Source organism: Phyllostomus discolor, chromosome 4 (genome assembly GCF_004126475.2).
Source record: "Phyllostomus discolor isolate MPI-MPIP mPhyDis1 chromosome 4, mPhyDis1.pri.v3, whole genome shotgun sequence".
NCBI classification, from domain to species: domain Eukaryota; kingdom Metazoa; phylum Chordata; class Mammalia; order Chiroptera; family Phyllostomidae; genus Phyllostomus; species Phyllostomus discolor.
Window position 1 is genome coordinate 112,445,964 of NC_040906.2, and position 27,436 is coordinate 112,473,399.

Below are 27,436 nucleotides of genomic sequence, written 5' to 3' on the forward strand. Positions count from 1 at the left end.
CGTGCCGGCCAACACTGCTCCCACTGAGAACCACTGGCTTGCCAAAGGTGTTGAAAGGAGAAAGATTTATCCAATCTGAAGAGAAACCAGGGTACCAAAGGTGTTATGTGACTTGAGAATCATTTAGGAAATGCTAAAGAGACATGGAAAACAAGAGCTGGCAAGACAAGTAAGCGAAGAGGGCATTATTTTGAGTCAGAAAAGCAGAGCTTCCTGCCCTTCACCCCATGACAGAGCACCCTCTAGGGCACAGCCACAGCCTCTGGCCCTGAGTTATCAGGGAGCTGCAGCCACATGACCTCTATTGTCTCTCAAGGTCACCTAGAGAGGGACAGGCAAAGGGGGCATCCTCAGGGCCTCACGCCCCCAGGACTAGAGGCACCACTATCCCTTACAATAATGCAGTGGTAGTATTTATGCCTACTTGTTAGGTGAGGAAATTGAGGCTGAGAGGGTAAGTGGCAGAACTGGAATAGGTTCTAGAGAGCCTGGTTGCCAGCCAGCACAGTTCCCACCTCCCTCCTTTCACTGCTGCCTGCCCTGGGTGCCCCAGCGCCCCCTGTGGTTGCCTCCTCTCTGCCCACAAGTCCAAGCATTGGCCTGGGAACCAGCTGGTCTCCATCTCAATGCGGGGGAGAGACACAGGACTTCAGCGCTATTGCATGTTAGATACCCCTCGCTGGGGCTTGCAGATCCCTAACCCGACTGGGCTCTTCCTGCGATTCCGCCAGGATTCTGCCAGGCATCACTTGATGGATGAGGACAGCTCATCTCGGGAGCAAAGTTCCCAATGTGAACTTGGGGTGTCTTTTCCTTCCCTGTTACCCCACCACATGCAGCTGTAGCTCTGGTCGGGATTCCACACTGGTTATGGTCAGGGTCACGCAAGGGAGGAGGAGGTCTCCTAGAACAGAGGGGCTGACCCAGGTTGAGGTCATCCCGGGGGTAGGGGGCGTGGTGTGGGGAAGCCAGGCCAACATCCAGTTAGACCCGGTGTCCTGTCCCCAGGGTTAGGGAAACAGCTTTCGCAGGAGGAGGTGGCCCCTGCTCACTCACAGGATTCTTTAACTTGGCTCCCAAATTCACACAAGACAATATTTTCATTTTCCACACAACCCTGGACAGTGACAAGAGAGAGACCCTGCACACTGCCCAGGCCCAGCTCGTGTGGGGACGGAACAGAGCTCCCTGCTGCCTCTGTCATCCTCATAATAAAGCAGCTATGATTTATCGAGGGCTTACTATGCAACAAGTGTTATGCTAAGCACTTCACAAGCCTTTAGCTCATTTAATGAGGACAGAATCTTGCTGGGAAGAAACTATAATTTTTTCCACTTTACAAATGAGGACTTAAGGCTTAGAGGTTAAGTAGCCTAAGGTCAGGACGCTAAAAGCAGTGAAGCCAGGAGAGCCCTGCCCGTCTGGGTCCACGCTAGTCCAAGCCACTGTTACCCTTCCCACTTCCCACAAAGGCCACAGGAAGGAGGCCAGAGCATACTTCCACCCCTCACACCAGCTGAAAAAACAGTGCCCTCAAACCAGTCTGTCCACTCTGACAGGAGCTCAGCATTCCCCAGCCGGCCCTCCAGGAGGCCAAATTCATTCCTTTGCCTTTGGCTTCAGGCAACTAGCTGCCTTCACCCTTCCCTCCTGGGCTCTCACTGTCTGAAATCTGGGTTCCCAGACAGCTCCTTATCTTTGTGAGGCCAGGGTTCCCCATGCAGAGGCATCTGCCATGTCCCCCACTCCTGAAGGGGTGCATCCTGATGAGAGGGCAGTTCTGGAGAAGGCACACGCAGGGATTAGGAAACAATACCCACCTTCGGACAGGACAGCTGGGGCTGAGGTCGGGCTTTCCCGTCATGGGGCAGGGTGCGGCGAACCGGAGGAAGGCAGCCTATCTGGGGATGGTGGCTATCTGGCACCCACAGGGCTACTCCCACCCTGCCGCCAGTTCCCGTGGCAGACATCACACATGGAAGGCATCACGTGGGGGTCACAGAGCTCCTTCCCATTATGCAGCAGCCTTCCAGACTAGGCCTGTGGGCTGTTGATACACGGCCCTGGGCTGCATTCATCCTTAATTAATTCCATCTAGGTTCACCTGGTCCCTCTGGCTGGGAAGGGGAAAGGATGCTTAGGGCCATGTGCAAGGCATGGGGCAGCCCAGAAAGAACCTTTGCCATTCCTCTCACCCAGCCCTCACAGCCACCCTGTGAGGTGGACGTGGCTTATCAATACTCAATCATAGATTATAAAATAGTTGATATTTGAATACTAGCTGATAAACGCTCACTTGGTACAAGACAGGCACCAGTCAAAGCCTTTTAACTCGGCTCACTGAAATCTATATACAACCCTGTAATGCAGATACGATTACAGTATCCCCTTTATCCAAGGCAAATGCATTCCAAGACCCTCAGTGGATGCCAGAAACCATGGATAGTGCCCAACCCTAAATATACTGTGTTCTCCCCGTCCCCCCCCCCCACCCCGCCCCCCGCACACTTTTCACTTGAAGGAAGCACTTTATGCCTTCTCTTTGGCCTACCTGAATTGCCAGCATCACTGCTCTTGTGCTCTGGGGCCACCATTAACTAAAATGAGGGTGACCTGAACACGAACACCTCACACGCAAGGCAGTCGATCTGATAACTGAGATGGCCACCAGGGGGCTGACAGGGGGGTTTCCCAGCGTACCCACGTTGGACAGAGCAATGATTCACATCCCCAGGCAGGACTAAGCAGGATGATGAGAGATTTTATCATGCTACCCAGAATGCCATGCAACTTAAAACTTATGAATTGTTTATTTTTAGAATTTTCCATTTCATATTTTGGATTATAGCTGAATGTGGGGAAAACTGCAGAAAGCAAAACCACGAATAAGGTGGGACTACTGTACCCTTGTTTGTTTACTGATGAGGAAAATGAAGCATGGGGGCTAATTAAGTAACTTGCCCAAGGTCACACAGCTACTCAGTGGTGGAGCTGGGGTGTGAATGCAGATAGTCAGCTAGTAACCCTGAGGGGTCAGGTAGCGGGGTTGCGGGGAGCTATCTGGCTACAGGGAGTGAAGCCAAGTCTCTGGAACATAACTTCCCAGGCCATTGCAAGGGAGACATCCACAGGAATGGAGATTCCCCTAGAAGGCCAACTCCACAGGAGCAGGACTGTTATGTTTTCTTTTCTACTACTGTATTCTCAAACACTGACTGGCACATAGTAGGTGCTCAATACATATTTGTTAAATGAGTGATTGAATTAACTTGAGTAAATGAGGGTGAATTCTCTGACTTGAACTAACTCATTTTCTGATGTCCTTCCTTCAACCTCCCCAGCATCATTCTGCAGTTAGATTTTAACTAAATTCATCAGCAACAAGGTAGAAGCCTTTATCCAGCAAGAAGATGGCAAGCAAAGTCAGACCCCAGCAAGAGTGGGGCTTGGTGGGGTCAGGGGATGGATGCAGGGGATGCTGAAACCAGCAGCATCCAACTGGTGTCAGGGGGTAGGGGATGGGGCTGGTCACCACGCTGTAAGAACAGAGGACAGGGGCTGAAGGTCCTGGGGGCGGGGGCTGGGGCTGGGGTGAGGTGAGGGAGTCATCCAATGGCTCCCTCATCCAAGAAGGCAGAGCGAGCGCAGTGGGGCTGGGAGAGTCCCTGGGTAACCAGAGAGACTGTCCTTCCTGCAGGAAGGGGAGGCCTGTCCCCTCTGGAAACTCCAAGAGAGCAAAAGACAGACCTGTGTTCTCTCCCAGGCAGAGGCTCATGGAAATGTGGGACTGACCTGGGTGTGAATCTAGAGGGGTCTCTCAGCTGCTAGCACCCATCAGCCTATCAGCCTCAGTCTTTCCATCTGCCCAAACTGACACCTACTCTGAACATAGGAAAAGTACCTAACACATTGCGAGCACTGAATAAATGTACCTGCAATCAGAGATATGACTGTATGTGTTTGCTAGGAAACCAGGCCCTGTAGGACTTGAGACCCAGGGGGAAAGACAGGCCTAGGCGAGAACAGGGACACGGCCCCCAAGCTTCCTTGCACCTGCCACCTCTTCCCAACTTTCCCTGTTGAGCAGTGAAGACTGTCCTTTCTCAGTCTGATCATTTGGCTTCCTCAGGCCACAGGGTGTCTTCTCCAACACTGAGGAGAAGAGTGCCATGGGTGGACATGCCATGGGTGGACAGAGAAACTGAGGCTCAGCAGGTGTTTCCCAGGTGTCCCCAGGCCACTGGACAAACGGAGTCCAGGGACCTGGGGGAAAGGGAAGTGTATGTTAAAAGGCTCTCTGCAGACAAAGCAGAGGGCAGGAGAAACAGAGGTATACCTAAGACGTTCTGCCTCACCCCTCACCCCTCAGAGGGCCCATCTCTCCTGATCTCTGTCACCCAGAGGCTCCCAGCCCCGACCCGTCTCCTGCCTGCAGAAAACACAATGCTACACAGTGGTAACTTTCTGTCTCCCCACTGTGCTCTTTAAGTGAGGCAGAGCCTGGGGACCATGGAGACTTCTTTGAACCCCAGTTCCAACCTCCTGACAGCTGCCTCCACTTCACAAGGCAGCCAGTCCCCACCCCACTGCCCCGCCCTGTCTCTGTGCTGGGCTCTCCGTATGTGTCCATGCCTGTCTGTCTGTATGTCCATCCAGTCCAGGCCCCACAAGTGAGTGGGTAGGGGAAGTCTGAACAGGACAGACTGAGCACTTTTCAGGCAAATATTTGCAGTTTGGGCTTATTTGAAACAATGGTTTCAAGTTCAAGTTCTTTAACACAAGGAACTCACAGAAAGATACAGGGTGGAGGGGGAGGACCCCAGATCCTACATATTGGGCCTCCCTCCAACACCCTGCAGCAGTTTCTGTGGGGGAGTGGAGCAGGCTGAGGGGTAGTGAGTACCGCTGTCAGTCCCTGTCTAGTCCCCTCTGTCTGATGGGGCTGCTGGCAGATCCCAAGTATCCTGCAGAGAAGGTAAGGCCCTGTTAACTCTTATTACAGAGACCAATTAGAGAATTTAACTCTACTAGCTAATCCCTCAATTATCTTCCCTCCCTCACTCTCCATCTCCCTGACAGACTAAACTTCCTGAGCTTTCCCTCAGGGGGTGCTGGGATTGTTTTCAGGTGAGGAAATTGAGGCCTGGGGGCCTTAGACACCACACAGCCATTGAGGTCGTGGCTCTCAGTTCAGGCTGATACAGTGCGACCCTCGAAGGTTATCTGTGAGGCTGTCTGGGCCTCAGCCACAACAAGCTCCATAGGTGACCCAGACGTGCAGCCACTGCCGTAGAGGAGAGGTATGGGCGCTGGACTCAGGCCTTTTATCTCCTTGAGGAGGGAGGATTTGAGGGCAGAGGGAAGGCATCCATGGTATTCACCGCCCTCCGGCCTTAGCCCAGGTGACCAGGGTGTGGCTCAGACGCAGGCCCAGTTTATGAGCAAGGTACTGGCGAGGGCCCATTGGTGCCATGCTGACATCGGCGCCAGCTGCAGGTCCAGCTCGACCAGGCCCTGTCTCTCCCAGAGGACTGGGTGTCTGAGGGGGGGCAAGTGCAGCGGCCTAACGGGACAGGGCAAAACGTCTCCATTGAGAACAGACCTCAGCTACTGCAACAAGGACTTTGTTAAATTTTCAGATTTGCTCCAATACCTACCTAAATATTCATGTTTTTAGAAGAGAGAAGGAAAGACAAATTGTTGCCTCAACCCCCCAAACCCAGGCAGCCTCATTAGGCAATAGGGAAGGTGGGACACCATCCCCACCCCCGATGCACACCACAGGGTCACCGTCACCACTACTGCCTCTTAATCTGGTCTGCACGTGGAGGTTATCTGTGCGAGCCTAGGAAAATACTCCCTCCTTGGTCCTCCGCCCTGAGTCAGACATGCCTGAAAGCTGCCCCAGGTGACTCTAATATTATATGTAGCCAGTTTCAAAACCACTGCCCTAGGCCCAAACCCTCATCTTTCCTTGCTACAGGGAAGGCCCAGGTCTGGCCCTCCCTGGAGCCAGCAGACAGGCCACAGATGCCTCACTGTCTCATCTACCTCTGGGCTCTCCCCTCGCCGGCCCTCCCGGGCCATCTCTCAGCAGCCCTTGCGGAACCCAGAGGCACTGGTAGGTCTCACGCTCACAGGGACAAGCCCAAGCCAGATGTGAGCACATTTTCAGCAGAAACCTCTGGGTTTCCGACTTTCTCAGGCCCGGGAGCCCTGTCCTCACTCAGAAGGGACAATGAAAACAAAGGAGGTGACCCTGCCCCCATTGTTCTCAGGCTGGGACGGTAACCCCCTGGCAGCGGGGCGCCCCTCCCGTGGGAGTCGAGCCCAGAGCGGAGCTTTGCAGGACTGGCTGACCTGGGAGGGCTGCAGGTTTGGCTAAAGCAAACAGTGAAGGCCTGGAGGGGTCTGAGGTCAGGATGGGAGCTCAGCAAGCATTCTGAGGCACCTGGAAGGCCCAGCTGATGGGTTTGACTGGAACTCCCTATGTCTGGGGACACAGGGAGCTTTTCCGGCCCAGGCCCACAGCACTGCTGCGTGAGAGGTGGCCCTGCGAGCAGCAAAGAGCCTCCTCTGGCCCAAACAAGCCAGATGACCCTCTGGAGCTATGTTCTCAAAATCAACCCCTGCGCCATCCTCTAAAGGACTCAGGGCAGGTGCGATGCCCGGAGACTTAAATGATAAGAGGGACATCCTCCTTCCACCAGCAACTTCTCTATCCCCAGTTCATAGCCACTGCCCTGCTCTGGAGTGTCTGTGGCCCGGCCCAGGGTCCTGCACTGGTGTCTCTTCTTCCCTGTCTGGGATGCTGTGGCCTGGGGTCTGGGTTCATGACCTGGCCCCTTCCCTACTCCCAGAATCCACGTCCTGGGAGTGCCTGACATCTTTCTGCTTTCACTGGTGCCAAAAGGTGTCTCCCAAGTATTGGATCAATAACTTGAGGGCAGGAAATTGTTCAGCCCTCGAGCACATCAGGTGGACAGAACAGCCCCCTCCTCCTTCCCCACAGGGGAGTGGGTCACTAGGCAGTGGGAGGTCCTGCATAGGATTTGGCTCCTGGCTTGTTGTCCTGTCCAAGCAGAGCAAACCTCTCTGACCCTCATCAACTCCTCTGTAAGAGAGTAAGGAGAGCATCAAGTCCACACCTCCCTCCTTCCTGCCAAAACCCCACATGCATCAGGCAACTTTCGTGCCTACAAACTCCTCTGGTCCTAATCACTTGAGACTTAAGGCTCTGTAGGGAAGACAGACAAAATGGATATTACCACTCCCATTTGGTGGCTGAAGAAACTAACCAGAGAAGGTAGTGACATGGTAAAAGTCACATAGCAAGCTGATAACAAAGCGCAGAGAAGAGCCAGCCAGAAGCCACTTCTCAGTTGAGGGCCCTTCCTAAGAAATAACCAGACCACCAGCCCTGCTCCTGGGACCCGGCTAAGAAATGCCAACCAAAGTGGAGCAGGCAGACACAGGTGACAGCTGACGAAGCGCTGTAACAGGATTGAGCAATCACACCCATGATCTAATCTCAGTATTATTTAGGATTGGTGCTCCTCACCCCCTACTCCTGGAGATGCCTTAGGTTACCCCGATCTTACAGGGTGAAAGAAGGAACCATGGGAAGTTACCAGCCACTCGAAATTTCTAAAAACAGCCCTTGAGCAGGCCACAAAGGAGGTCACAGAAACTGCTGACTTGCCATCTCACCATCTGGGCAGATGACCTGAGGGAGATTTGGTTTGTTGTCAGCCCAGCTGCCCCACCCTGTGCCAGCTTGCTTCCTGCTTTCCAGAACACAGCTCCGCACTTTGGCCTGCCCCACGACACAAGCTGGGATGGCCAGTCCACCTCCAAACTCACCAACATCAATGCGGGAACCCTCTGCCAGCAGCATGGGGCAGAGGGGGAAGGCCCAGGCTTTGGGGCAGACACATTTGGGTTCAAACCCTGGATCCCCCAGCCACCAGCAGGTCACCTGGGACATGTCTTCTCACCTCTCTGAGCTTTACTTTCTGTCCTAGACCCACACAGTGGAAAGTGGGGGTACCAAGGCCTCATCGGATTGGGGTACAGGTTACATAAAATGATGCAAGGCTTGGTCCTAGGCAGAAAAGTGAATGTGGGAAGGACAAGGGCTGGGGAGGCCAGCTCAGTTCTGAGGGTTTGTGCCCGCTGCACAGGGGACCTCCAGAGCTGTGGATGAGCGCTGGGCTAGCTGTCAACAGCTGTGCCCTATTCCTCGCTATCACCACCCGGAAGGCTGGGGCTTGGGACCGTACTTATTACCACATGACACTCTTGTGGGTTTCTGTTACCTAACCTATATCTCCTGCAAATAGACTGTGAGTGCTAAAGGCAGAGACTTCACTCACCCCTTTTCCCAAAACAGAGTCTGGCACTAGTGGGTACTCAGTATTTGCCAAATAAATGACCAAGTCTCCAAAGATGTATGTCTTCCACCATGTCTCCTTCTGGGGCACAAAAGAGTGGGTGCGGTGTTATACTGAACATGGGTTCTGGTTCTGGCTCCGCTGGAGGAGGTGGGCCATCCTGGCAGGTACGGGCAGCCCAGTGATGTCTCTGTGTTTCTCTGCCTCAGTGCCTTTACCCTACCTCACCCCACCCACCTGTCCGCCAGGCCAAAACCACCAGAGATCCCAGCCCTGGTGAGTCAGCAGCACTGCAGACTTTGGAACCATGAGGAAGGGGGTGGGGGCTTGGAAGGGAAGTCACAGTCAGGGGCCACAGGTCTCCCCAAGCATGCCTCTGCTTCCCTGCTCCTCCACCAGTGGAAAGGAAGCATGCTGTGCTCCACAAAGCTCTCCTATAAGCCCTGGTGAGTACCGGCCCTGTTCCTGGGGCCCCTGCAGGGGCGCTGAGGCCAAGACTCCCCCATCAACATCCCCGGACTCCCGCCACCATGGGAGGGAACCTGCCCGAACCTTGCCACTCAACCCTTCCCATAAACACCCACACCCTTGAGAGAAGGGCTGTGGTTGACCCCCCACCTTCTTGTCCCAAACCACCGGCAAACTCTCTTCCACCCAGGCCTCCAGAAAGCAGCCTCTGAACCTGCCCCTTCCTCCTTGCCTGCCCCCCTTCACCTATGCTGGCGGCTCTGGGTAATGAGTAAACTGCCCATCCTTGAAGGCTAGAGTTCTGATGATTAGGAATTATTAAACCTACCCATTTTATATAACTTGTTCAGGATGACCTAATGATGGTTAAACTGTAAACCTCTTTACTAATTAAAAAGTCAAAAGCCCAGGATGTACTGGGCAGTGGTATTAACCCTGCAGCGGGGATGGGCAGCTGAATTTCTCTACTCCTATGAAGTAACCCCCCTGCCTGTTTATCACAAAACACCCCTTCCCACCCCAGCCTGGCCTGCTGCCTCCGAGCACGGCCCCACTCCCATCCCTCTGCACAAAGCCCCCCACAGGACTCTCCTGAGGGGCAACCACCTGCCACCAAACCCTTCCTTATTGTCTGACTCTCACCTAAGTCCCCCCAGCTGCAGTCCAAGCCCATTTCCTTCGGTTCACCCTCCAGCTGGAGACGGACGACAGCTGGCCTCCATCCTCTCTGGAATAAATTGTAGAAGAAACTACTGGCAAATTGGCATAAGCATTTTGGGATGGGTGGTACTCTTTGTGGGCCAAGGGAGACTTCTGCCTCAATGGCCCCCAAAGTCCAGATCAGATCCCACTGAACCACAGCTGAAGACAGGAGCCAAGACAATCATGCCCCAAAACTGTAATTGGGGGCCAGATACATGGGGCGTGTTGCCCTAATGTGCAGACTCCGCACACCCGGAGCTTCCAGGCACAGACTTCACACCACGGCAGCTGCACTGGGGGCTCTGATTACCACGACCCCCGTTTGGATGAAGACCACAGGAATGAGACACAAAGAGGACCCCCAGACAGTGTGGGAAAGGAGAGGGAGCCTGATGTATGCAACCAGTGAGCTGTGGGGACAGTCCCCCCTCCACCTCCCATCCCCAGCCGACCAGGCGCGAACGTGACCAGGGCGAAGAAACAGAGCTGTTTTGTGCTGAAGGTATGGAAAAGTACAGAGGCTTCCTAACACAGGAACGCTGGACTGATGTGAGGGGTGGTGTGGGGATTGGAAAAACCTGTCCCCAACCTGGGGCCCAAGACCAGGGACAGGGCAGGGGGACAGGAAATGGAAACTCTCTGGGTGGCCCAGCACGAGAATCTTGACTCTGAGACAGCCTCACTGCAGAGGCAGGGGCAGAAACCCAGGACCATGCCTTTGACACACACTCGCACATTCTCTCTCCCTTATTCACAAAGGCTAAGATTTCCAAGGCTGCTTAATCCCTGATGCCCACCAGGCTCTGGCGGCCCCCTATCCTCCCAGCAGAGTACAGGAACATTTGACACACACGTCAGTGCTCCCCCGGCCCCACTGTCAGGACCACTGTTTCTTCACGTGTAAAATGGGAACAATGCTGCATCCCTGCCCACCCCCATAGCACACACACACACTTCTCAAGACTGTGAGGCCAAAGGCTTGATGGATGTGAATGTGAAGAGCATGAAGCAGGCACACAGGCAAAGCTGAAGATGCTCCTGACTTCTGAATTCCTAGCTTCTAAACCCTGGCATGGTCGGGGCAGGCTTTCTTTCAGCCTCCCAGTGCACTGTGTGCAGCCAGGGGAAGCTGGAAGATGGGAAAGTAAATGCCACCAAATTTCCAAGTCACCTAGGGGTGGGGTAGGGGAGCAAGACCCACTCCTCACATGACTGCATCCTGTCCCTGGGGAACTCAGTTTCCACAAAACGCTGTGAGTGGCGGGTGGGGTGGCCAGTTCTCAGGCTTACCCAGTGAGGACCATTCATCCTCAAGGCTGCTGAAGCAGGCCATTCCATGCTGCTGAGGGCTAAACAAGTGACCTAGCAGTGGGCATCCAAGGCACAGCCTGTTCCCCCCCACCCCCACCCATGCACCACCTCCCAGGAAGAAGGCAACAAGGGTTCCCATCACCCTCGCTCCCACCTCGGGGTCCTGGGCCATTCCCCTCTTGGGAGGGGCAAAAGTGTCTGCCTACTACAAATGCCACCTCTGGCCAGTCACCAAGTCCCAACCCACATACAGAACAATGTAACCATAGTAATTTAACACTAAGAAAGATGCGAGGAGAGTCATGGACAACCTTTTTTTGAACTGGGCAGCTCAAAGTTGGGTCAGCTGATTTTACTAAGTTTTTGCTAAGCACCAGCCGTGTGTTCTGACGCTGTGGGCTAAACAAGGGAGTGTAAGATCGAGGCCCCTCCAGGAGGCCCCCGCAGTCTCACAAGATGCAGGCAGGCAGACAGGAGCTACCCGACAGCGGAGACAGCATGACAAGGCAGCAGGCAAGCCAACGGTGAGTCCAGGACAGCCCCTGGGACCCATACCATGTCCCTTTCAAGTCCAAGCAAAGGGGCCCACAGTAGGACAAGAAGCCCAAACACTGATGGGGAAAGTGACGCCAAAAGCCATGAACAGACTACACCAGGGCTGTCTCCCAGTCCAATGCTCTGCCTGCTCTGGAGCCGCCCACTCCGCCTCCCTACCCTCATCTTCCACCTTCCCTGGCCCAGGCCCCTGACCCTGGGCCCAATTCATAACTAGGAAAGCCCTGCCATTTTGCCAGTCACCCCTTTCCTCCATTCTGTCTAGATTTGTGGTGCAAAGATACATTCATAGTGCTCATCCCACAGGGCAGATGTGCCCATGTGGCCAGCAGATTCACCTGACCTGTGACCCTGAACCTTAGGAAAAGCTTTCTTCCAAAGGACTGGGCAATAGTATGCACACCACTGCAGACTGGTGGGCTGAGGTGCCGGGGGTTAGAGATACACAAAAAAATATTCACTTTCTACAGCTTGTTCCCACCTCCAGTGGAGCCAAGGAGGACCAATGACGCTGGGTTGGGCCCTTCTGCCAAATATGTACTGCCAAATACATACTCATCTGAGTCTGGTGGGACAGACAGGGCAAGGCAGCCAGTCAGCAGGCTTCTGAAAACTCTGTTTTCTGTAAACGGGACCAGTGCGTATGCTCACCTAGGGAAAGCTTGCAAATTTCCTGGTGTGTGGGGATGGGGAAACCCTCCCACGGGGTCTCAGCACACCCTCCCCACTCCAAAGCCGCTAGGCCAGGCCTCCCCTCTCCCACCCCAGCGCAGGCATGGAAATTTGCCTAGGCATGCAGAGAAGCTGGGGTGCCATTGGAAACCCCGACAGACTCCCGCCAACACTCCAGTGCTTTCCATCAGAGCCCCGTGCTGATGGAACGCTCGGTATCGGAGCAGTCCCCTGTGGCTGCCGAGCCCTCGAAATGTGGCCGGTGTGACTGGAGATCTAAACTTTGATTTTATGAACTTTAATTTAAAATTAACCAGCTATAATAGTCAGTCATATCACGTAGTAATAAAGTTAACTGGTGACGTGCAGGTGGTCACTATCCAAATCCCTCCCCAGGCAGGGTCTGCCTCCCCTGAGCCCTCAGGTTTGCCCAAGCCGAGGTCCACAGTGGGCTCCTTGCATGGTCCTGGGCTGTCCCAAGCCTTCCCTGTGCTTGCTTTTTTTGTTAATTGGAAAGGCAGGGCAAGATTTTCTTGGGCTCCACAGGGCTTGGGAGACCTGGGTACACACAGAGGCAAAGATATACTTGTCCACGGGGCTCTGAACAATCCCCTCTAGGCATGGGACATTGCCTCCAACACTGGGGACAGCCCCCTGGTTCTGCCAGGCCTGTGCTGAGGAGCCACACTCTCTGCATGTGACTGTGACTCCTGTGCCCATCTCACATCTCCAGGTCTGCAGACCAAAAGCCCGTCGGGCATATGTCCCCCCGCACACCACCCCCAGTCTCTGAGACCTTTCCCCTGAAGGTGTTTAGTGGTTGTAGAAGGGGTGTGAGTTCTCAGTGTGTGTTCTGTTAAACCATATTTATCTGTTTTGTGTACACTGTACATTAAAAATAGCCAGTATAGCCCTGACCGGTGTAGCTCAGCTGGTTCCGTGTCATCCCAAAAAGTGAAGGGTTGCTGTTTTGATTCCGGGTCACTGTGCATCCCTGGGTTGTGGGTTCGGTCCCCACTTGGGGTGTGTACAAGAGGCAACCAGTCTATGTTTCTGTCTCATATCAATGTTTCTCTCCCTCATCTTTCTCCCTCCCTTCCCCCCTTTCTAAAAATAAATTTTTAAAATCCTTTAAAAAACTGCCAGTGTGGAGGGGGCTAATGACACATGCATTATCTTACCCTTTAAAAAAAACTCAACTTTGCTGTTTTGAAAGCAATACAACAGCATTACAGAAGACTGGGGAGGCGGAGGAAGACAAAGGCACCGACAACCCTGCCTACCACTCAGCAGCGCCTGCCTGCTTCCCACCTGTTGGGTTTCCCTGACCCAGTGCTAACAGGAGCTGCACGCAGACCCGAGCCGCCTTCTGCCATCACACCGGGCTTGTTTTCCTGCGACTTCAAGTCTGGCTCGTGACTTGGACCAGCGATTTTCAAATGGTGTGCCGCAAGAATTTTTAAAACACACACTACCTGAGTGTTTAGTCAGGAGCACTGACCTCTTTCCCCTTAGATCGTTGCATAAAAAAATGACAATAGCCATCTGGTATGAATGAATCAAAATCATATCTATTTTTGTCAGAACGGCAAAAAACATATTTTTGGTGTGCTGCAGAACTTCAGTAACTAGCTGATGTGTGACATGAGATGAAAACGGCTGAAAATCGCTGGCTTAGACAGACCTACTTTGAGAAACACCAAACTGAGACACCAGGAAACCGCCCCACCCCCACCCAGGCAGCGTGCGCGCCACCTAGCCTGGCCGCTGCAGGCGGCCTGAGGGTCCCTCACTCCACAAGCCAGAGCCCAGCAAGCCAACGGATAAGCAAGGATCAAACTGTGCAGAGGAGCCAGGAGAGGTGTGGAGCAGTGTGTGCACAGTTGGGGAACTGGCTTCAGGAAGGGGGAAGTCTAAGATGTACACAGTGACCCTAACAAAGCAGGTGGAGGGAGATGGGGAATTCCGAAAAGAGAGGGCAAACTAAAAAAATAGCCTGAATCTGAGAACTCTCGAGTCCCCGCATGCTTGGTGAGCACCGGAGCCTTCTCGAGCAGGATCCAAAGTGCCCCTGGTGTCCTACCCAGGCACCTGCCTCCCCCGCCCACGCTCTCAGGATTCTGTCCTGGGTCTAGACAGATTGAACCAGGGAGTTGGTGACGCACTTCACCACGCACCCTATTGACCTGTCCCAAGGGAACGGAGTGTCCCCAGGGAAGAGGCCAGTGTACATGCAAGAGGTGAGGTGGGGGGTGGGGAGGACAGTCCCAGAGGGCTTGCTGGGTGAGGGCAGAATCCGGCCTGATGGGTCCCCCACTGGGGGAGTTAGAGCCAGCAGTTTTCCAGATTGGGGGTGGACCCATCTGAAAGGCAAAGGAGGGTTCTGCTGGTCCTGCCTCTGAGCTCTGGGAGCTATGGGGGCCAAAGGAGAGGGACATAAGAGCTTCACGGTTCTCAAGACATTCATTAATAATTACCCTCTTTATTGGTGCTAGGTTTGGAATCCAATGGGGCACAGTCTGAGGGCCTTGTGGGATTAGGGCAGGAGGAGGGAGTGCACACAAGGCAGATGTCCAGTGTCGCTGGGGTGGGAGAGGGGGTGTCCAGAGAATGACAGGGCTCAAAGAAAGGCAAGCCCCAGGCTCAGGATGGTCAGGGGAATGTTCCCTGACTGCAACTTTTCACCTTGGAGCACCTGAGACCACCCCCACAATACGTCACACCCTACTTAACAATCCTTAACGTACACTGGGGTGGGGTCGTGCATTAACAAGACAGGGATAATACCTAATCCTTCTCATAACATCCAAGACCCTTAAAACAACACTGGGCATACAGCTGGTGCTCAGTAAATGTCTAACTGGCCTTACTGAACAAGTCCTTCGTTCAGAGAGGGGCAATGACCTGAACTGGTCACACAGCAAATCAGCCAAGCCAGGCCCCAACTGTCTTCTAGTCCCCTCCCAGGCCACTCATAAGTAGATCTCTGGCCTCAGCTAGCATCTGGGGGATGGGAGAGGTGGGTGTGGAAAAGCTGATAATCAGGACACCCTCCCCTTTCCTGCTCCCCGGGGGTTGCCGACAAGACACTAGTGCACAGCTTGCTCCACTTAGTCCACTCAGCATTTATCCCTGGGTGAGAGGCGGCTCTGCCACCCGCTGCTCGAAAGGGGGCCTGGATGCTGAGAAGGGAAGGGCACCCTTCCAAAGCTAACACTGTCAGGATGCATTCCATGACCTGGGAGGCAAGAGTTTTATTTGAACAGGAGCGATGGGGAAGGTATGAGCTGCTGTTCTTTCTCCTACAGAGGGTCTGTGAACAGGTGCCATCCTGCATCGGGGGCATGGGAAGAACAAGAAACTTGCCTAGACACAAAGGGCACCCAAGCCAAAATAAACATTCAGCCCATGAAGGACCTGCCCCAGTCCTCAGCATGCAGCAAAATCACCAGTCTGTCCCTAGCAGTGCAGGCCGTGTCGGCGTGCTTCACCCCAGGGGGAAGGCAAGGCTCCAGCTATTCTCTCCCAAGGTGCAGACCAGAGTCCTGTTGGGGCTAGCCCTGGGAAGTCAAATGGGGAGATGTGTCATGAGTGTGGATTTAGCTACCAGGGAGGTGACAAATGATAATGTGGAACGCAGACAGGAACCCCACAGCTCAGAGGCAACTGTGCCTCCCCCTCCAGCTCCTTGATTTTCCTTGAGGACTTGGTCTCTGTGCCCTCTGATCCATAAATCCTGCAGCAAAGGGTCAGGGGACGAGCTGACAGTCCCAACTCCGAGCTGCGGCACCCACTTACATAACTCAGGTTTTCCTGCTTTAAAACTGTCACACTGAAAATGCAAACAAACCTATATATGGTCAATGTGGTCAGAAACAGCAGTGTGCAAAGCCAAACGAAGAGAGCAGAGTGATGCTGGGTGCTGGGTGCTAAAATGAAGCCCAAGCAGAAAACAGTCCCAAGGAGCGTCTGGTAGCTCAGCAAGGTCGGTAGGACTGGCGGGAATTTAGGACACGGGGAGTCTAAAATGAGGCAACTCTGCAGAGCTCTGGACTCAGAAAGCTTGGGTTCAGGCCAGTAACTAGCGGCATGACCTTGATTAAGTCATTCAAGTTCTCTGCCTCAGTTGCCTTACCTACAAAATGAGGTTCCCCACAGCCCCTGTCTTACGTTGTTGGGGGTTGGTGAAATGGCCCTGACCTGTCCCACCCAGGCTTTCCTTCAATTCAGCAAGTGCCAGCTCGTGTTCCCAGTGCTGTGTGACAGTTGTCGTGCCTGCCTTAGCCACCCTCCCCAGTCATTTATGGTATCAGGGGACATGGGCCTCTCCGCCCTCATGAGATGGCCTCCTGTCTGTATCGAGGCACCGGGACCAAGGGTGGGGTGAGGCGAGGCCACACAAGTCGCAGAGTCCAGATCACCTGGGCCACAGCAGGAACATTGACCCTTAGTCTCAGGGAGAAGCCACAGAGGGTTTTTGAATTGGGGGTCTGGATCTGACCCCAAGGATGGCAGATGCTGTGGCAGTGACCAGGGAACCTATTAGGTGTGGCGATCACCTGTTAAGCTGACACTTATGGCCACTCCTTACAAGAAGCCTTCCCTAATTGACCCACTTAGCTCTAAGTACCCCTCTATTGCACTTAACCCTGCCCCTGGCAAGCCCGGCAACCTTGACAAAGTTAAATAACCTCACAAAGCCTGAGCCTTATCTCCAGGGCTGTAAAGGGAGACCCGTTAGATACCCAGTAAGCTCCCTCCAGCTTCAACATTTCATGATTCGCTGCCAGGAGAGGTGCTCAGAGCCTGACCCTCTGCCCCCATCGGCCGTGCCAGCCTCCAAGGCTCCGAACCAGCCAACGACAGCTTCCTGGGCACAGACACATGGGGAGCGGTGTCCTGTGACCGGAAACTCCCTGGGAAGGTATCATATCCTTTCTGCCCCAGGCTCTGGATGGCCCCAAAAAACATCCTCCTTTCTCGGTCTATGGTTCACCACAATTTCAAGTTTTGCCTCTTATCCCAGAAAAACTCACCGGTGGGTGAGGAAGCTGGCACCCGAGATGACAGGAAGGAGTGTGCTGGGCACATTAAGAAGCCAGGCAGACCAGTTTAGTGTAGGCTGAGTAAGCACTCTACGCTCCCAAACCATCAAGGTTTTGATTTAAGGGTCATTTAAAAAGGGACTAGAGGTGGGGTGACAAACAGCTCCATAAAGAAAGGCTCTGGACTAGGCATAGGGGCTAAGTTTAACTCGAGCTTGGTTCTAGAGACAGTCTACCCTGAGCTCCTCACCAGGCCTGGTTTTTTCCATCTGGCAAATGGGATGGCATTTCACTGTCAGACCTCACAGAGGTCACAGGAAGGTACCTCAGATGATGGGTGTGCAGAGCCCTCCCCTGGGGCCAGCATCCTTGGTCAGCTGTTGGAAGGGGTGCCCTGTGGGGTGGGCCATGGGGCAGAAAAGGCCCAGTGCAGGCTCCAGTCATGCCAAAGGAGATATAAGCTAGGAACATGCCCTTCTCCCAAGCAGACAGCCCAGGCTCCCTCCTGCTCCTCCTCTTCAGAAGGCTCTGAAGATCAAACAAGTTTCCACAAAGAAGGGGCAGGGCAGAGGGGCATTGTCCACTCCCCGCTCCGTCCCCTTCCACCACTGCCACATCACTTGACTTCTTGCTTTCTGCAGTCTGTGGCCTGGAGACATTCTCCAAAAGTCAGGGATGAAACTTTCTCTTTGCAGCAGGTCTCAAATAATAGGTCTGGGCACATAGTATACATGCATGATGTTTGCGTGATGTACGTGCAACATAAGCATCTGCTGAATGGAGGACTGACTATTTGCTTTGTCTCAAGTTCCTTGAAAGCAGAAAGCGCCGCAACCATCCTGCTCCTAAACCCTGCAGGGACAGACCTGCTAAACGTGCTCAGGCCGACTGCCTTGTTAATCCCAGGGGTAAGTGTTTAGGAAAAGTTCATGAACCAAGGGGTAGCGAGAGCAGAGAAGGGGATTCCTGGAGACAAACAGACCCAGGGAGGGAGAGGGCAGTCTGTTCAGTAAAATCTTTCAAACAGGAGATAACATTAAGCTGGTCTTAAAGGTTAACTGGGAACTGAGCGAGCTTTACTTGCATTTTCGGCTGTTGTCACTCCCAAGGGTGTTCCGATGAAGGAATGTGCTCGGGTGACGTGAAGGCCCATCCTTAACCACTAGGAAACAAACATGGCCCCACCGCCTGTGGCTTGAAGGGGGAGGTGGGAGTAAATTCTGATAATGGCACGCCCCCTCACCTCTCCAGGATTCAGGGCCAGAATCTGGGCCTGGCTCATTTACCCAGGTAACCACCTTATCTTGTAAGAGGCTCCTCCCCTCCTAACTGTACTTCTAACCCAGAGGTCCACACGGCTCTCTGTGTCCCCGCCACAGCCAGGCACAATGCTGGGCACCCAGGCCCAAAAGGCATGTTCTGAGCAAGTCAGTGGTTGCCTAAAACTCACACACATACGGAGCATGTCTTGTGGGCTGGGCCTGGGAACCCAGGGCCAAGGTGGGAAGCTGTGGCCCCAACCATTAACGGGCATTCCGAGCCCTCTCGAAAGAATGGATGAATTTACTCGAAGAAAGTAGAGAAGAGAGGGGTGAGATCTCACAGCACAGACCAGCACTGTGGGGAGAATCGGAACTATTCTCTACACAGTGATTCAGACACAAGCACCCGGCTGCTTAGATAAAGGGAGGGACTCGACTGGGCTTCTCTCCTAGACTTTGAGGCAGGCCTCTCCCCATCAAGGGGACCGGATGAGTGGCTACAGCAAGATTACAGTGGGCCATGGGAGGTGACAACAGCCAGAAGTACACAATCCTCCCTAGATATTTAGGCAGGAAACCCAAATATTTACAGAGAGGAGAGGAAAAATAGAATATACATTTCAAGCCAATCAAAGAGTCCTGGCTACCAAGGACCCTCTGAGAGGGGAAGTGGGTGGTGTCTGCCTCCAAGGAGGGTACAGCTTTGACCCCCAGATCCCACGTGGCCACTTCTAGGGAGGTCACCCATGAGACCATCAGACACGAGAATCCTCCAGAAGGGAAAAGGTTTAACTAAGGCCTGGGACAAGCCAGGACTGAGCAGGGAAAGCCTTTCCTCTTTCCTCCAGAGCAGGGAGCAGGGCTATGCTGGAAGAAAAGGAAGTAAACCTTTCATAATTTAAGGTGGTGACCATGAACTCTTTAGAGAAGGTTGTGGATAAATTGGCAGAAAATGGAAAATGGAGGAATGTGGTGCATTTATTTTATCACCTGTGCTTCTACCTGCATGCAGGTTGGAGGTTCTGTCCATGATGGGGCCTGAAGCATGTAGGGAATGCTCCCTGCCCCCCACAGAGATAGGGTGCAGGAACAGCAGCTGAAACATGGCCAGTTACCTGTCACATGTACTGGGCACTATGACTAGGTGTTTATGAGGATTCTGCAGGCATGTGGGTGCTCCTGTACTATCATCCCATTTCACAGATGAGGAGGTGACTTGCTGAAGTCTCACAGTTGAGTAATCCTCCTGAAAGTCATCCCATTGCTCTGAAGACACCACTCAAACCTTGCTTGCATTTCCCACCTGTAGGCCTTTGCTCCTTGTTTTTCCCACCTTCACTGTGGCCTCATGTAAAATAAAATGGTTCAGTGTGGGCCCTGAGTTCAAATCCCTGTTCTTCCACTTCTGAGTAGTATGGCCTCGATTGACTTATGGAACCTCTGGTCCATTCTGGTCCATGACTTATGGTCCATTCTGTTGCTCCCCCATGAGGAAGTTCCAGCAAAAGTACCTACTGCACAGGGCTGCAACAAGGATTTATGAGATGGTGCACAAAACAGTTCACACAGCATATGCCAGCCAAGCAAGTGCTCAGGAACTGTTAGCTTGCACCACCGCCCACACTTGATACTCCAAACCCCTGGGCTCTACCTCCACTCGCGGTCCTCTGAAGTCAGCAAGGCATGGTGAATCTCAGCCTCTAGCTAGCTGTGCAGACCCCAGCAAATGCTCTGGCCTCTGGTTTCCTACACAACAGGTACAATAATAAGAGTGGACCCATAGGACTGGTTCACTGAGACACAGGTAAAGCACCAGATCAATGCCTGGCATATAGCAAGTACTGAGCAGAACACTCACAGGGGCTGGTTATCCTTCCCGCCTGCCTCAAAGCCCCCTTCTCTAAGTTCCAGAGCAGAAATGAACCTCTCAATGGCACACACTCGGGACCTCCAGTATACTTACCAATGTCCACCAGGTAGTAGCTCCTTACCTTTCTTTCTCTAGATCTGGTGCTCCCTGAGGGCAGGGGTTATGTTTTGTTCAGGGCCAGATCCCCTGCAGGCCAAGAGGTTCTACAGGCCTCAGGAAACAGGAACTGAATTCTCCAAGGCCCTTTGACCCGAATCCGTCTCTCCAACCTCAACCATCTGTAAACCATCATTCAGCACCAGGACCGTATTTCCCCTCATTTCACCACCAGGGCCCTGTTTCTCTCCCCAGCTAGACTGAGCTCCTGGGGGCTGGAGCTGCGTCTGGATTCTGAGGCTTCAGCAAACACAGAAATGACAGCTGGCAGCAAGGGACTCCTCTGTGATTCCTTAATGTTGCCCAGGTCTCTGAAGTTCAGAGATCAGATTAACTGCTGGTAAAAAGCCCAGAGGCCTCAGGCAGTTATACAGAGCTGGACTACACTGCCCCACGTTTACACAAAGGTGTAACTAAGACATAGTCTGGAGGGTCACATCAAATGGGGGATGTCTTTGGCAGGGAGAAGGACCCAGACCTCCCAAGGGGCTCAGGGAAGAAAGAGAGTAGTATCTTAACTGAAAGCTGGGGTATGACAGAGCATGGGCAGGCTCTTTGGGGGGGGGGGCGGTGTTCTGAGCTCTGTGGGCTTTGATACTCTTATCATATCAGAAGGAGAAAAGGGAGGAAGTGTCCTTATCATAACAATTCATGGGGTGAAGGGACCAACCCAGAGAAAGACCGTTAGTTTTACAGGAGAATATTACACTTCTTTTAAGTTACAAACGGTTGTGAAGAGAAACTTTCTGAAATGCTGTTCACTCCCTGACTTGAAAATTGCAAAAATTTGGAAAGCACAAATTCCTTGGCTAAACTCAGAGAGCTTCCTTATCCAGCCCTTATCTCTCTGCCCTGTGGCGGCAGGCCAAGGCCGTGGCGCTGGGCTGCTCTGGCGGGATGCTCCCGGGAATCTCTGAGACTGTCCTCTACCTTCTCCACTCCCCAAAAGGAACACCAAAAACAGGGAGATAAATCTATTCCAAGTGTTTTCCTAGTCACGCACCTCACCTGGCCTCTCTGTATCACCTGGTTGTGGCCAGCAGCACCACTTAGATCTAACTTCTCAAGTTGTACAAAGACTGCCTTGGGAGTACCATTCTCAGGAGCATGGCTCCTCTGCTCCCCAAAGCCTTGTACTTTCCTGCTCCTCCCGCTCCCTCCAAAACACACACATAAGAGTTCTGAGGCTGAGCCTGATCTAACAGCCAACAGCCAAGTTCAAGATGAAAGCCCATGGCCTGAGGTCAGAGTCAGCCAAGCACAGCATTCAAAACTGGAAGATTCTGTTTCTTTTATAGGACAGACTATAAATATGGCAAAACCCCAGGAAAATACTTAGAAGCAGCAGTCATCACCTCCCTTTCACCCTCCACCCCCCCCACAATAAGAAGCCCCCCCTCCAGAACATTTCAACACTTGCTAATTTCTACCCTCAGTAAGTCTCTATTAGCATGCCATCTGTAACTGTCCTGAGGGCTCTAGTAAAATTCTCGAAATCATTCAATAAAAATTCACTTTACTGTTAAAACTCTAACCAGAACAGTTAACTAAGGCCCATTTATCAATCCGAAAAAAAAAAAAAGGAGGTGCTGCCTGGACTTTGAGCAAAACATTAATTTGGGGGGAGGGGGGGAAGAGCCTTTGGGAAGGGACCCTTTTCTTCCATTTCCTCTCCCAAACCCACTTCTCTGCTCTCCATTTCTCCATTCCTAGAAGGTGAGAGTTCAAATGTGAACTAATGACGTGGGGGCCTCCATGATTCTGGACAATCAAAAGATCTATTGTGTCCCCTTTACTTACAAAGGCATTTAAATGGACCAGTGCACTTTTACAATTTCTAACACGGCTTGACACAAAAGAGGTTTTCATGTTAACCCTCGATTCTCCAAAAAATTCAATGAATGTGGCCCATTCTGAGCATTTTGGTCAGATGTAATTTTACCACATGGCTGTATTTTTCATATTTTAGGAGGAGGATTAGTGTTAACAACAGGACGTGAGGACCTCAAAATTGGAATGAGCCTCACTATTGAACTAGAGCATGTACAGAGTAGGTGGGGGTCCAGAAAAATAAAAGGGAGAGAAAACCTTCCAATAGGATAACACAGTTTGCAGCTTAGGCAGTAAAGGAGGTCTGTAACATCCAAGAAGCTCCTGGGAACTGGTCATCTATGTGAGCAGTCTCGGAATAGCCAGAGTTAGGGATGGGGTGCCCCAGCGGAGGGCAGTGTCTGGGGTGACCCCTACTTACCACACACCCATGAGACTTGGGCATCTCAAGAGCCACAGCACAAAGCAATACCCCATCCTCTTTCCTCTTCTTTACCCTGCTAAACCCTCCTAATTCCAAGACCCCACTCTGGCTTGAGGTCACCTCCTCCTGAAAGCCCTCCCTGACCCCTCAGGCTGGACCTGGCGGTGCTCAGTAAGAGTCCCCCCTGAACACCTCTGTGGGGCCCTCACAAACCATTGTCAAGGTGGGTTTATCCATTCTTATCTCCAGCAGCCAGCCAGATCTCGGCTGTGTCTTAATTCACCTTTGCACTTCCGGCACCTTGCTTGGTGTCTGACACACAGTGGGTGCTTAATGAATGCTTGTTGACTAATTTCCATGTACTTTGGAATACAATACACTTAGATTTGAAATCTGACTCTGCACTGTGAGAATGGCAATATGATATCATTTTTTCCGAGCCTCATCCTCATCTGTAACTGGGGTTGGTCACCACGATTAGATGAAAATAAGAATATATGTGAAGTGCTTAATGGAAGCCCTGGTGCTTGGTGAGCTCTCAAATCCCTCCTGTTTATGATCATTGCACACCAGTGGTGACGGCCGAGAAAGACTCATTCTTCCCCTTTACCCCAATCCTCTGCATTTTTGTGCTTTCAGAGGAGTGGGGTTCAGCGGAGTGACGCCTACTTCATTAACGGAGGAGGTAGCAGCACAGCCGGGCACAGAATAGAGGAGCCTGCAAGCAGAGGCCTGTTCTTGGGGGAATGGAAAATAGAATTTCCCAGCAGACCAGAGTCCAGCTGAACCAATTTACTAAACTCACTTACAGACCAACCACCGAACAACTTCACATGCCCAAGAGGAAGGGCAGGGGTGTGCGAGGAGGCAGGCAGCTGGTCCCCACCCCAGGCCATACTTTCTTGATTTGTCACCAACGCCACTCTAACTTCCTTGACCTTCGGCGTCCTTATCTAAATAGGTAAGGGGGCTATAATGAGTACCTGAACTAATACAGGTAAAGCACTGGGCCAGTTGCCTTGATCAATGTGTGTACTACAAGTGCAAGTGACAGCTTGGTCGCCTAAGTTATATCTAGCTGAATGCTGCTCCTTTATTTGACCCTCACCAGACCGTCATCTTGCAGATGAGATATTTAAATGGCTTGATGAGTAAATGGCCAAGCCAGACGGCAAAATCAGACTGTACCCTCTCTCACAAAATGCAGATACTGCCCACAATGCCCAACATTAAGGGGATCAGTCCATGCTAACTCTCCTCACGGGAGCCTCTGCAATTTAGGAAGAGGCTGGGGGACAGGGTCCCCCAAACCCTGGTGGAACAAGGGTCACAACAAAGGATTCAAAATGGTTCTGAAGGCAGGAAGGAGGGCAACCACGTGGTACAAGGCTGGTGGGGCGCACACAGCATATGAAAGTCAACCTCTGCCTCAATTCAACCACAGCTTGAACGGGGAGGAAGCACCTGATAACTCAGGGCCTATTTCCAAAGATCTAAAGAAAGGTGTGTAAACTCCCTTCCTCACAAATCTGAAAGCAAAGTTTCCAGTGAGAAAAACCCCAACCTAGACTGCACCACCCCCACACCCTTCCAACAACCCTTCCCAAGAGCCTGCCCCCACCCCAGGAATTCCTAGCCAGGGACTTCTTTAGAATTACAAAGGTGATTCAGAAGTTCAGGTGGAAAATGCCCAAACAACCCAAATGGAAAGATTTTTGAGTTTTCATTTTCCGTTAAACCAATTTCTGGTCTGAGGCAATGCCCAGAGTCGCATCAGAAAGCCGAGCCCCAGAAGACTTCTGGAGACTAAAAGTAACGCTAACAAAATGCTTCCACTGGTTTTCATTTCTTGGGGTTTTCCTATGAAGAGAAGAGACTCAACCATTTGGAGATGATTGGAGAGTTTCTGGCTGAGGATGGGGACAGGGCTACCCATAATCATCTCTAAATCGTGCTGGCCAAATGCCCAAATCCATTTTCTAAAAGTTACCTGCCTGCTTTGGGGATGGTATCTAACAGGACCTCAAAATAAGAGACATTTTGTCTGCTCAAACACCTTAAGAAAGCTGTCTAACCCCAAAGCTCCTTACCACCAGCTGCACCAGGCTGCTTCACCCTGACCCCCCTTTTCCCTTCTCCTCCTGTTTTGAAGTTTATTTTCCCACATTCAGCCTTGAATTCTTTCCTTCCTTCCCCTGCAGTGGTTGGTGGAGGAGCAGCGAAGAGGGAAACTTCGAGGGCAGCTCGATTCTTTATCATACTCGCCTCACTTCTTCCCCTCTAAACAAAGCCCTGGAAGAAACTAAACAACAGCTCGTTGTCCAGAAGAATTGTTTCCTCAAGGGAAATTATAAAGTGACCCCTCCCCAACACATGCACACAGGGCAGATACCCAGCCAGAGGAACCGGCGTCACCCCAGAACTCCTGCCATCACAAGCTAGCCCACCTTCTCAAGTTCATCCTCCTTACCAACCTCACATCCCACGAGCCCCCACCCTGGGAACCCTCCCCACTGAAATCAAACACCAACCTGCTGGCTTGAGCCTGCCCCTTTCCAGTGGTCCCAGAGAGAACAAGTCTACTTGCCCAGCTGCCAGGAGGCAGTAACATGCTCACTTGTGAATGTCTAATGATTTGGGGACAAAAAGGGAAACACAAGCAGCTTCATGGTTTCCAATGCTTCAACCTTCCAACAGTTCAGGGCAGGAAAGACAGACAAGGACTGGTTCATTTCCATTTTATAGATGGGGAAATCAAGGCCAGAAAAATGAGACAGCCAGACAGCCATAATGTTTTGGAGGACTGCTGTAGATTAAATGCTGTTCCTCACCAAACCTCCTTTATGGCATCTTTCACCCCAAGAGAAATGTAACATCTTAGATCAACTACTCCTATTCCACCTCACAATCTAGAACCCTCACCGGATCTTACTCTGGTCCTGGTCATTTCACTGAAGGGATGCCATTAGTGCAGGCCAAGGGCGAATGGTTGAAGCTAAGAGCCTTCAGGAATCTGCCGTAGAGGCCTCTATTCCCAGTGAAAGGTCGGTTTATCCCACTGAGGGCAAAGCCATCCATAGGGCTTATGAACCAGAAGAAACTCCCAATGCTAACATGGGTGAGGAACTCTCCCCACCACCTCCCACTCTGCATAACCTCTTTCCACCCACCCCAAGGAACATTCTGGGTTTTGTTGTTTTGTTCAACCTACTACTTTCCAAAGTTTAATTCCAAGCCCCTGGAGTTAGCCTTCCCTGATAAACAGATAAGCTCTCCCGGAAGCCTGAGCGCATCTCCAGCATTCCAGTCACCAGCCCCCACCCCAGTGGCTCAGGCCCGACAAAGCCCCTTACCCGACTCCTCAGCCCTACGGGGAGAAGGGGATCTTTGCTTAGGCTGGTTCTGAGGACTCGCCCGCAATTCTGCCGGGCTCACATCCCCGAAGAGAAGCCGTGCGGGAGCGGCATTGGCCCGGAGATGGGAGGTGGAGACGCTGGGGGTGGGGTGGGGTGGGGGGTGACACTTCGCTCGGCTCCCGAACTCCCGGAGCGTCCCCAAGGAAAGATAAATGCTTTTATCCGCCCCACAGCCTTCCTCCAAGGAGGGCGGTACCCACACCGAGCCACTGCAGGGCCCGGTTCACCCGGAGGTCAGCCCTAAATTCTTCTCTCTGGACAAACTGGCTTCCAAAGAGCCTCCGCGCGTGGGTGACTCCTGTGTCCACGGGTAAACGAAAGATACCAGCAGCCAGATCCTTGGTGAGACATTCTCTCCTATCACTCCCAGGCCAACCCACAGGAACTGTGGGTCATCCAAAGCTGTGAGGGGTGCCCTTCATCACTCCTAAACCTGCAGCCAGCTTCAGGCGTTTATACGGGTAAAGCGGCGCCTCACCTGCAGGATCTTGTCCAGTCCCTCCTGGCCTAGACACGGGAACTCCTTGAGTAGATGCAATTTCTGTGTGTAGTAGTTTTTCTTAGACTCTTTCCAGTGCGGCTCCTCCAGCACCTCGAAGATCGCCGCACCGATGGCCAGGTAGAAGATGATGGCCGAGGTGAGCAAAGGGCCCCGGTCCACCATGGCTCCCGAGAGGCCGCCTCCTCAAGAAAGCGTCCCCTAGACCCAGTGGCTCCGGGTCCACCGGCCCTCCAGCCTCTGGAAACAGCTGTTTGAATTTGGAGCTCCGCATGCGCAGTGCTCCGTATCCCCGGCGAGGTTCTCCGAACAAGTTGCTTCTCCAAGTTGGCCCCCTGAGCGCTGGCAACTGTGCGTGGCCCTGCTCACGCGGGCCGGGGATGAGCACACACCTAGGGGATAGGGGTCGCCCTGGATTACAGTGGCGAAAGCAGCTGGGGAACTCAGGGCCAGACTCTGGGAGACACGTGGGCCACCCTAGGCGAGCCACTGAAGGAAGCACCGCGCCCGCCTCCGCGCGCCTCTTTAATCAGCTCCCGAGCGCGTACCGCCCGCCTGCGCCGAGCCCCCCCCGTGGGGGAGGGGCCGACCGGGGCCGGCCCCTCGCCAGCACCGCCCCCGCGCAGACCACGCCCCACGCAGTCTGCTGGGTAGAGCTTCAACACTCCTGGCGCTTCCCTCGTGCTGGTGCCTGGTGCCGGGTGCTGAAAGCCTGAGCGGCTGTGGTCTCTGGGACTCGCGCTTGGTACTAGTACTAATGTATTAAATAAAATTAACGTGTTAATGACTGGGATCAGGAAGTTATTACTATTGTTATTTTCACTGTAAGTCGG

The 27,436-nt window shown here is 52.8% G+C and overlaps 1 protein-coding gene across 1 annotated transcript in view; it reads right to left on the reverse strand.

Annotated features, from left to right (window-relative positions):
• KCNK5 (potassium two pore domain channel subfamily K member 5) overlaps positions 1–27,138 on the reverse strand; it is a 37,194-nt gene extending 10,056 nt beyond the window's left edge. Inside the window, exon 1 of the mRNA XM_028510302.2 lies at positions 26,583–27,138. Within this exon, the coding sequence (XP_028366103.1) occupies positions 26,583–26,768 (186 nt within the window). The 5' untranslated portion in view covers positions 26,769–27,138. The remainder of the gene's footprint in view (positions 1–26,582) is intronic.
• Positions 27,139–27,436: the final 298 nt, after the last annotated feature.